Source organism: Hibiscus syriacus, unplaced genomic scaffold (assembly GCF_006381635.1).
Source record: "Hibiscus syriacus cultivar Baekdansim isolate YM2019G1 unplaced genomic scaffold, ASM638163v2 tig00109958_pilon, whole genome shotgun sequence".
Taxonomy (NCBI): Eukaryota; Viridiplantae; Streptophyta; class Magnoliopsida; order Malvales; family Malvaceae; genus Hibiscus; species Hibiscus syriacus.
Genome location: NW_024062540.1, coordinates 16,944 through 28,378, shown reverse-complemented (window position 1 = coordinate 28,378; position 11,435 = coordinate 16,944). Strand labels below are relative to the sequence as shown.

General features: G+C 34.3%; 2 protein-coding genes, 1 non-coding gene and 1 pseudogene across 3 annotated transcripts; 1 reads left to right on the top strand and 3 right to left on the bottom strand.

The window, feature by feature from the left end:
- Positions 1–193: 193 nt before the first annotated feature.
- LOC120211124 lies at positions 194–2,259 on the bottom strand. The gene is made up of 5 exons (XM_039209743.1): positions 2,221–2,259; positions 1,685–1,745; positions 1,250–1,301; positions 1,064–1,133; positions 194–463 (listed from the first exon to the last, which is right to left on the bottom strand). The coding sequence occupies exons 1-5, from the start codon at positions 2,257–2,259 to the stop codon at positions 377–379; spliced, it is 309 nt and encodes a 102-aa protein (XP_039065674.1). The 3' UTR covers positions 194–376.
- A 711-nt stretch (positions 2,260–2,970) lies between these two features.
- Positions 2,971–4,855, top strand: LOC120211123 (annotated as a pseudogene).
- A 476-nt stretch (positions 4,856–5,331) lies between these two features.
- On the bottom strand, positions 5,332–6,918 carry LOC120211114 (ninja-family protein AFP3-like). Its single transcript, XM_039209737.1, has 2 exons — positions 6,344–6,918; positions 5,332–5,825 (listed from the first exon to the last, which is right to left on the bottom strand). Exons 1-2 carry the CDS (start codon positions 6,816–6,818, stop codon positions 5,419–5,421), a joined length of 882 nt encoding a protein of 293 aa, XP_039065668.1. The 5' UTR covers positions 6,819–6,918; the 3' UTR covers positions 5,332–5,418.
- Positions 6,919–10,284: 3,366 nt separating this feature from the next.
- Positions 10,285–10,356, bottom strand: TRNAT-CGU. The gene has a single exon. It is a non-coding gene; the product is annotated as a tRNA-Thr (tRNA).
- Between the last annotated feature and the right edge of the window lie 1,079 nt (positions 10,357–11,435).

The following is an 11,435-nucleotide window of genomic DNA, read 5'->3' as shown; positions in this document are numbered from 1 at the left end:
TCCTTAAACAAGATCAATAGTTCAAATCGTAACAATATGATAAAGAAAACTTCAATAAAATAGTCACCCTCGTAATGACGCTATGTAATTTCAATTCAAATTAGTCGATCAATGTGTCAAATACAAATAGTTATAAAAAAAACTAGCATATCCTTTAGATAAATATTTTACTCAAGAAAGAGAAAAATCTAAAGGAACAAGAAGTTGTCAACAAACTAATCACATTACATCAAAATTGCAACCTAATTTTTACAATAATATTGTGCAGCATGATCAAGGAACATTATGAGTTATCACAGTTAGATATCATCAGATCTCAAGTAAAAACCCAAATCTAGTGCAAATATATGGATGCCCCAAATCCCCCAGAAATGATTTAGGGTTCTTCCTTGACAAAATAGCTTTGTGGCAAGCAGAAATCTTCCTCGTGATTTAGGATATCAATCCCTTCATCATCTGGTTTCTGAAATTTACAAAAGAACAAATTAGCTCAGGAATACTACCTTTCAAGATAACCAAAAAGGAATAGCACCATTTAGGGTTTATGGTGTCCGATTTTTCAGCAGGTAGTATCCTTTTATTTAGTGTGAGACATGGATATGTACCAAAATAAGCATTACTCGGTTTTTTTCTAAGTTGTCTATATATTTCGATGTTTCGATGATCATATATGTCAATACCAATGTCTGGTTATGCTTCTGAAATAGATGTCCAACTCGGGTACTTCGAAAAAAAATGAAGAGCATGGGCAGCAAAGATTTGCTCATCGAAGAGTATACGACACAGCTATCGATTCTTATGTTGGAAAAGGAAACAAAGAATCATTTGCAACAACTTTTTTCTGCTTCCAATCCAACATCACCATGTTAACCAGGCTAGACTTGCAAGTCTCTCTATCTAACCACAATGGGTGAACACAAAGAACTGAAACTAGCCATTTATCATTTTTTCGACTTATACAGACATGTAAACATCCAAGACAGTAGTCAATGCAAAAAATCATCTTCAATGGAATATCAAACTAAATTAATCGGAACAAAAATAAACTATCGAAAAAGGTTACCAGCACTTCTAAGTTGTAGAAACGATCGAGCAATTGCAAAACCTCATCTGGAGAAAAATGCCGGTCAAGGCTGGGGCAACATTTAGCAATCGATAAGAGAATGCAAAAGAAACAATGACCCACCACAACACTGGGATCAGAAGAGGGTATCAATACGAAGCACGAAGAACAGGAGGCGGAACAAACCTCTTCCGCAGGAATTCCATCAGACCATAGAGTACAAAGTGGTGATGCACGCCTGCAGGGAAGTATATTCGATTCAAAGTAATGCTTTCAAACAGATTGTTGAAGACTAAATCAATCCTAATTGTTTTACCATAAACATGTGCATGAACTGCTTGATGCCCTGATTTCTTTACCATATATAAGTTATTCCAGCAAGCTCAAGGGATTCAAAGCTTCAAATTGATCCATAAACAATAAACATGAAAAATGCACCATTAGATTCTAAAACTACCAAAACAAACACACAATATAAAAGCTAACCTTTCACTGCAAATACCAGCACAAAAGACATTTATTAAATTTTCTAGCTGAAAATATAGCTTAACCATTTCTCAGCACAAAGGGATTCAAATTTCCAATAGTATTTTACTTTTATATATATATATATATATATACCTCGTAATGTGACGGGAGGATAAATTTCAAGTGCTTCCAATAGCCTCAACTCCAATTCTACCTTTTTTCCAGATTAAACTTGAATTAATGAACTTTTTTCAGATTCTTTACCTAATAAATTAGTTGGTCCTATTCTCATATGTAATGAGATAAGGGGGAGGTAGGGTAGTAGGATGCCCCCAACACTAGGTTTAGAGCAACTTCCGTGTAAGACCTCCGGCAATTATGAATTACCCACCGTGAGACTCGATCCCACGACCACAAGGTTAAGAGCCTTGCTCTCTACCAACTGAGTTGGACGGGCAATTCGAGTTTACCTAATGTACAATAAAAATAATAGGATAAATTACGCGTTTAGTATCTAAATCATCAGTTTTTGTACGTTTTAGTATCAAAATTTTTATTTTTTTCAAAACCATACCTAAGGTTTAGTTTTTGTTTCATTTTAGTACCCACCGTTAAAAACTTCAGTTTTTAACTCAATACTCCGTTCAAAATTTAACTTTAAGTTTCGAAAAGATTGAAAGTTTAGGTACTAAACAGATCAAAACTGATGGTTTATGTTCTAAACGCATTAAGTTTTTAACAACATGATACTAAATTGAAATGGAAACTAAACGTTAGGTAAGGTTTTGAAAAAACTGAAAGTTTAGATACTAAAACTGATAATTTAGATACTAAATACATAATTTACCCTAAAAAATACATCTAAAATTACACTTTAAACCCATCTTTTTAAGGTTTATAAATTGGATATAGAATAAAGCAATAAAGGGCATTAGCTGTATGATTAGTTGGTACAGCTTAATTTGGTCATCAAGCCAACTTTTTCACTACAAATGTATACTCAATTTATCACTTTTGTCCATATCGTATTTTTGTATCAATTTAGCCCTCGAAGTTGCTTAATTGCATCATTTTATACCATACCCCTAACTTAAAATCTGAAATTATAAACCCTAAAATCTAAATAGAATATAGAATGATGCAATTAAGTAGCTTTGAGGACTAAATTGATGTGAAAATAAGATAGAGACGAAAATGACAATTGAGTATATTACAGGGACATAGATGACCCTTAAACCTATAAATATTAAATTCGGAATTTACATACATTACAAAAATTAAATTTATTACCGTTACAAGTAATGATAAGTAAATTATCATATAAGATATTCGTATCCAGCATTCATACCTAACGTATATAAGTATGACCCTTATTTTAAATTAGTCTCTAAACTTTTAAACATTTCAATTTCATCCCTAAACAATAATCTTCCTTCTAAATTGGTCAGTTTCCATTTTATGGTTTTGGATCGAGGAGAAGAGCATGTTCAAAGGGGAAATTGTTGGGGAACTTGTCACCTTTGGTTGGGAAACTTACCGAGCTTAGAGTTTTATCTCTTGCTTTTAATGAGTTCGGTGGTGAAATTCCTTTAGAAATTCGGGGCTTAGAGAAATTAGAATAACTTGATCTTGAAGGGAATTCATTTACCGGGAAGTTGCCTGATGAATTTGTGGGGTTGAGAAATTTGAGGGTTTTGAATGTCGGGTTTAATGAACTCGAAGAGCAGATTCCAGGGTCTTTGCGAAATTTGTGGACTTGGAGGTTCTGAACTTAGCTGGGAATAAGCTGAAGGTGTCTATACCTGGTTATTTCGTTAGTTTCCGTAACTTGAAAGTGCTTCATTTGTCTAATAATCAGATAAACGGGTCTATTCCTGATCGTTTCGGAAGTAATAACCGGTATCTAGAGCATCTTGATCCGTCGGGAAATTTCCTGGTCGGGAGTATTCCTGGTAGTTTGGGTAATTGTCGGCGATTACGGACTCTTCTGTTGTTTTCCAACATGTTGTATGGTGTTATTCCTAGTGAGCTTGGCCAGCTTCATATGCTTGAGATTCTTGATGTTTCTAGAAACAAACTTAGCAGTGTTATCCCCTCGGAGCTTGGAAATTGTGTTCGGTTGTCCGTTCTTGTGCTATCTAGTCTCTTTGATCTTGTGCTGAGGGGGCAGGATTCAAGTCAAGAGCTGTCGTTTAGATTGTTGTATTCTACTACTGATGAGTATAATCGTTTTCAAGGCTTCATTCCGATGGGAATCACAACACTTCCAAAGCTTAAAGTACTTTGGGTGCCCGGGGCGAATCTTGAAGGGAAGTTACCGAAAAATTGGGGTGGTTGTGAGAACTTGGAAATCGTAAACCTAGCTCAGAACCAATTCGATGGTGATCTCTTTGGAGTGTTCAATGGATGCAAGAAACCTCGCCATCTAGATTTGAGCTCAAACTGGCTAACCGGAGAGCTTGATGAGAATCTTCAAGTTCCTTGCATGACACTTTTTTATATCAGTAGGAACCTCATGTCAGGATCGATCCCCAGGTTTAATTTCCCTCTGTGCCGGTATTTTCTCCTTAAGCAACAAACTTATCCAAACCCGCGATCCAGCATCTGCTAATCTGTCATTCTTTACATATAAAACACATCTCGAAATGGTTTTGCCATTTTCGGGTTTGAGAGCTGCATTGGTTCACAATTTTGGTGGAAATAACTTCTCCGGTTCACTCCCATAGCTCATGCACTTGCTTATCTACATGATGAATGCGCCCCGAAGGTGATGCACCGGGATGTCAAGCCGAGTAACATATTGTTGGACAACAATTGTAATGCTTATCCGTCCGAATTCGGATTATCAAGGCTTTTGGGTTCCTCCGAAACCCACGCAACAACTGGTGTAGCTGGTACATTCGGATATGGTGCACCCGAGTATGCTATGACCTGCCGTGTGTCTGAGAAGGCTGATGTTTACAGCTATGGCATCGTGCTGCTCGAGTTGATATCAGACAAGAAAGCTTTCGATCCTTCATTCTCCTCACATGCAAACAGTTTCAATATCGTCTCTTGGGCCTGCATGCTGCTGAGACAGGTTCAAGCAAAGGATGTGTTCAATACAAGGTTATGGGAAACAGGTCCTCGTGATGATTTGGTAGAACTGATGCACTTGGCCATCACGTGTACCGTCGATAGTCTCACTAACCGACCAACTATGAGTCGAGTTGTCCGAAGGTTGAAGCGAATTCAACCTTCTTCCATAAGATGATATAGTTTCTAGTTGCATGACTTGATCTAGAAGGAAAAGCTCAAGTGTACAAATCATAACTTTGCATTTGTGATGTTGGCTGAGGTTGCCATTGCAATATAATCTTTTCCTTATTTCCTATGCTCAGTTATGTCTGTGATTTGCTCATAACCTAATTAATTGGGAATCTGAAAACGACAGTCGAAAATATTATGTTAAAATGAAATAAAAATTAAAGGTATGGTTTTGAAAAAAAATAAAAGTTTAGGTACTAAAATATTATGTCCTTCATTCTCCCCGCATGCAAACGGCTTCAATATTCTCTTGGGCCTGCCTGCATGCTGCAGCAACAGGGTAAGGTCAAAGATGTGTTCACTTGGCCATCACGTACGTGCACGGTCGATAGTCTCACAAACAGGCTAACTACGGGGTAATTTGTCTGAATTCGACCTTCTTTGGTAAGATAATATGCTTTCTAGGTGCATGACTTGATCCATAAGGAACAAATCAAGTGTACAAATCATAACAAACTGTGCATTTCTAATGCTCAAGTAAGATAAATATGTTTTTTTTTCTTCTAAGAAACCACATAACCGAAAGAGGTGCAGTCGAAAATGGTCCTATGAAACATCAGAAAATCAATTTTCGAGGGGGATTACGAAAGGGAAGCAAAGGAAGGGTTTATAACTATATGCCTAAGGGGGTGATCCACATTGCCACCGTCCGCATGCTTGACAAACTCTACCGGAGACAGAAAACTGCCGTGGCATACACACATTATCCTCACTTCCTCTCCCTTTCCATACCTGTATAATATACCATCTACTCTTTTCCCATTAGGGCCTTCTCCCTTTGTGAAAACACAAGGCATGTCTTCCATCGCGTGCCCTCGTTCTTTCCCCTTATTTTCATTCGTCTTATGTAGAGTTTCACACAGCAGGCTGGGAGTTCTGCCGAATTCACCCGTCTCTGTCCCCCAAGAACCGGTAGCCTCTCGATTGCCTTGATCTTCCGAGGATAGAGAACAACCGGAGCTTCTTGCTTCACCACTACTTCTAGCTCCTGCAATGAATGTGATCACATAAAACATTAAAATCAGCAGCTCCTTACCAAATGAGTAATCAGTATTTCGATCAAAGATTCTCTACACCGATGTCCGACATGCCAAGGAGGCTCGCTACACGGGAGAAGTCAATTTCTTCAACATTCTATTACCAAACACCAACTAAAGCAGACCAAATGACATTCAGAGTATTCAAAAAACATGCAACCACTCTCAAGGAATTCACCAGCAAATCCAATGAGCAGTAAAAGCAACTTCGATCAAGGATGATTACAACTATCAGCACACTTCTATTGAATAATCAAGGATTATTGTTCTCGTCGAGACATAACCTTAATCTATTCCAGTAATCTCTCTTCTAATGATGATCAGCAGAGTCTAATCTTAAACAACATTCCTCATTACAATTATAAGTGCATTAATGCATTGAACCATCGGTCCTTTCTTGCACTAGCTACTACTAAGACTAGCTAAATTAAACCTACAATCCACCATAGATGAAGCCGAAAAAGGGTACCTTGAAGTGCTTTATTTTCCTCTCTGGAGCTCCTTTGCTTCTCACATCTTCTCCTCTTAGCTTCCATTCTTCTTAGGGTCTGCAACTCTTTTCTCTTCCTCCGCTCTTCCTCGGTCTCGGTAGGCAAAGAAGATGCTCTCACGAGAGTCGGGCGAGGAACAGACGGTGGAGTAGTATCGGCATCATCGATCTCCCTGAAAATCGGTATCGAACCAGCAATGGACGATGACCTTTTCAGCTTGTTTGCATGCTTATCAACCCCAAATCTACCCCCTAATGATAACCCAAGATTCAGTTCCACTTGTTCTTCTTCACTTCTTGTTGAAGCTTGGGTTTCACTCGGGGTGAACCTTTGTAATAGATTTCTGGGGTAATTCTCCGTTTGCAGAGAAAGATTCATCTCTTTGCTGCTGCTGCTACTGATGCTACTACTCGTGTTTTCACTTGCTTGTGACCCCGTTTTCGATGGAAACATTAGATGGAAAACCCAAACCACAGCCAACAAGAAACAATTTTCTTTTTTTTTCTTTCTTTTCTTCTCCCTCTTGAAATAAAGCTACTGCCTTTGGCCTATGAAATAGAAACAAAAACCAGTTCTTGATCTCAGTTAGCCTGAACCATGTAAATGAAAAGGGCTAAATTCCGGTTTTGGTCCCTATACTATACTTAAAATTTGAATTAATCTCTTAACTTTTGATTCTTTACTTTTATAATGTGATAAGTTAGTTCAAATAATAGACACTACTAACTAATCTCATTAGTTCAAATAATAGGCACTACTAACTAATCTCATTTCCCAACTATGTTAACATAAATATGGATGATAATTTAATTTGAATTTGATATGTTTTGATTTAATTAGAGCTTATAAGTTCAGAATTTTAAAAAAATCGAATTTGAGTTAGGTTGAATTTTATAAAGGGAGAGATAATATCAAATCCAGAAATTTAAGAATGAGATTCAAGTAAGATTTTTTTCCTTAACACAAATCTAGATTTAATCATTTTCTCAAAATAATGGGGATGAACTTGACCCTTATGGCGTCCTAATGCATCTGCCCCTGAGGAGAGGTCGAGATGATTTTGAGTTTATGGTGAAAAAATCATTAATTTGATCCGAAATAATGATATAATCTTCTTCTTCTATACATGTATGTGTGTGTATATATATATATATATATATATATATATATGATTGCTGTAATAATCCTCTTCCATATTTTTTTTTCAGTAAGGTGTCTATTTTACTGATTAAATGTAAATTTGAGTTGGTCGAATATGAATTTTTACCCTAAAATTTTAGTCAATTTCAAGTTTAGACTTTCTTAAATTTTGATCGGATCATATTTGAGTGGAGAGACATGCTTCTCAAGTCGAATCAAATTGACCGGAAACCAAATATAAGGACTGAATCTTAATTTAAGGATAATAAGAGGACAAAAACCGAAATTCGACGTATAAAAGAATCATAAACTTGGATTATTATTCACATCAAAGAATTTTATTCATTAAACGTGGAAAAGGAAATACCCTTTGGGGAATGATAAGGAGAATGCAAGAGGTTTTTCGTGAAGAGACAGGTGGTATGTTATATATGAATAATTGCTTTTTTAGTCCTTTCTATTATTATTATTTTGGGTAAAGCCAGCACGGTTTGGTTTTAGGACGTTTGGCAAATCGACACGCGGGTTCACGTACATGTTAAGTAAACGAGGTAAATAAATAACCGAAGGGACGTGGTTCCCTCGAGGGTATTTTTACTATTATGGGTCTCAAGAAATTTCCAGATTTACAATCAAGTCCCCACCTACCCCACCACCATTATACCCAGGGACGGTGTTTGGTACCCAAGGCAGAGGTAAACCGACAACAATGCATTGCACTAATTAAAAACGAACGACGAGAGATGAGACCACATAAAAGCCACGTGTAAGGATTTTAATGTTCAATCCTCCCGACAACAATATATATTTGTAATTACAAACAGTAATTATATGTTTTTAAATATTTGTTAATTATTGAATAATAATTATTTAATTAATTTATAATAATTTGGGCTCGAATTTGATACCTTTAGACTCTAAAAATAATAATCGTTCCTTTAATAAATTAAAATTATTTAGTTCCTGTAAAAAAACCTAAACTTCAAATAAGGTTTTAGATAATAAAAAAATATTACTATTTTGTCAACTCAAAATAAAATATATTGATAAGTATATATTTGTAAGAATGAATGATTGATTTATGTAAAGTGTATAAATTTAGGAAGTCAAATTAAAAGTCTAAAGATGCAAAATTCTAAAATATAAAGGATATAAATTTATATTTTCAATATAAAGTAGGAAAAAACAATTAAATTATACATAAAATTAAAATTTTTAAGAGTGAGATCGCACGCTTAACATCCCTAAGGGTCGGTTTGGTACAATTTTTAAAAATAACTTTTAAAAGTGTTGTAGAAATAAACTTTTAAAAGTGTTATTTGAAAGTATAGTTTAAAATTTAATTGTTTGGGTTTGTTGTTAAAAAATGAGTTTGAAAAGATAAAATGTTGATTATATATATTATGTTGTAAATTGAAAATATAATATTTAAATTATATTTACACTTATTAATATTATGATATATAAAATATATAAACTAAAACTATAATAAAAATATAAAAATATTCTAAGATAACTCATTAATAATACTTTAATACTTTTATATATGAAATATTTTATTAAGAAAAAAAATATTTATCAATAATTTTTAATATGTGGATAAAAAATTATTATGAAATAATAATTTAAATACTTGCTTTGACAAAAATAATATTACAAAAATATTAGTAATTAAAATAAATTATTAAGTAATTAATTAATTTTAAAGGATGTTAGTATTAAATTATTAAAATAAAATGTAACTACGTAAGTGAGTGGAGCCTATGCATTATTAAGGGTAAAATTATAATTTGCTTCCAAACGAAAATTTGAAACTGAAAAAGTTAGAAATCCTAACTTTTGCGGTTGGTTTGAAACTACCGTTTACAAAACAATTTGTTTTTCATTTTTTACCCGTTTGACATTGATTTTACGGTCGAAACAGACTTTTTACCTAAAAATACTTTTAGAAAACCACCTAAAATGAGGCCTAAGTTTATCATTATCTATTTCAATATAAACTTTAATATATTTATATAATTATAGATCCTAAACTTTAAATCTTAATCTTTAATATCTAAATTCTAGATATAAATTTTAGATTTTAAAATTTATAGATATAAACGCTAAATTTAAAATAAAACGTATAACAAAATAAAAACCTATAAACAAAACAAAAAGTAAGATAAAATATAAAATACAATTAGTAACATATAAAATTCAGATAAATTAAAAGTTATATATATATATATTAGAATCCACTTATATTTAATGTAAAAATTTTAGTTTTATATTATTTTAGTTTCGTCGAATGAGGTGAAATAAAAAGCTGAGATTAATTCATTTTTTTTCTCAATGAACTTCTTCTCATTTTCTACCGTTAATCTAAACTTTTAATTTTTCTTCATCCAATAATGTAAAACTTTTTAATTTTATATTATATAATTAGATCCTAGCCTATATTATAATATACTTTTTAATATAAAAGGGAAATAATCATGGGCTTAAATTTTCTAGTTAACATTAAACATAAGCTTAATTTTCCGTTTTAAGCTTTTAAAAACATAAATTAAAAAAGAGAAAAATTGTGGGTAGGACACGTCAGTGGTAGACAAAGTGTTAGAAAGATTCACCGACATAAAAAATGGCTTTCATACACTCAAATTCGAGATCTTATTTAAGCGAGATTTCAAGCAACCTATTAATATAAAGCTAATTAAAGTTTTGATTGCAAATGGTAGGCCAACAAACATGCAAATACATGTGTTATTATTATTCATGAGAAAAGTTATATCCTTAGAGCCCCCGGCGAGGATCGAACTCGCGACCTTTCGCTTACGAAGCGAACGCACTACCACTATGCTACGGAGGCATGTTGATGATCGTAATTTATTTGTATTCTTTTTTCAATAATTTACCTTTCTAGTTTCCATAATGGTAATGGACTCATGTTCAATCTCAGAATAAAAAACAACTCCGGTTTCTTCCTCCTTCAGAAGTTGCTGCCTAAAGCGCTTTAATGGATACTGTTAGTAGCAGCAATAGCAACAGCAGCATCGGTAACGGTGAGGTAAGTGGCGTAAGTGAGGGTCAATGGAAAGCTGAAGAAGCAATTGGTTTTCTTTGCAATGGTAGACAAGCTTGGTACGTACAATTGTTAGAGAATCCGGTGCTCATTTAATTGTTCTCAGGTACTACAATATTTGCATTTTTCTTTCTATGATATAGAATTGCATACGAGTGGCACAAAAGTCAAGTGTTTGAATAGTTGTTTCGTCGTCTTCGACTTGGAGTTTTAGTTTGTTCTTATGTATTTTGCTTCCTTGCAGTCCACATTCTGTTCACAGAGCACATGCTGCAGAAAGTGAGAAAATTGCTCATATTAGCCTGCATCTTTCTTTTGGTTTCCTCGACGTGATTCAAGGTTTTGTAAGAAGTCAGAGCTGGAATGAATGATTTTTCCTTCTTTTTTGACAAAATTGCTCATATTGGCCTGCATCTTTCTTTTGGTAATTGTATTTGCATGTGGTTGAACAACAAGTTTATCTACGGATTGTAATTTGCATGTAACCAACTGATGCTTTTCTGAAGTATCATGGAACTAACTATGCTTCTATTGCAGACACGAGCAAGATGTTCGTCTAGCTTCTCATCTCCTTACACTGCATGGACTTCAATAAACCCTCACCAAGTTCTGTACCACAAGTTGTTGTGGTTGCATCAACTAAATAGGTTGGTTTATCTAACTCAAGATGCAAGACTCCGTTCAACGTACGTGTGATGGCCATCCTTGTCTATATGGAACTTAGTGTTGAACTTCGGGAGATGTTTAGATAATGATTCACATCCCATTCACATTTCTTGTCTTGCCATGTTTATGTCAGCTGCAGTTGGTCTTAACTTTTTTGGTTGATTTCTATCTTTTTCCATCAAGAGTGGATGCAATCGACC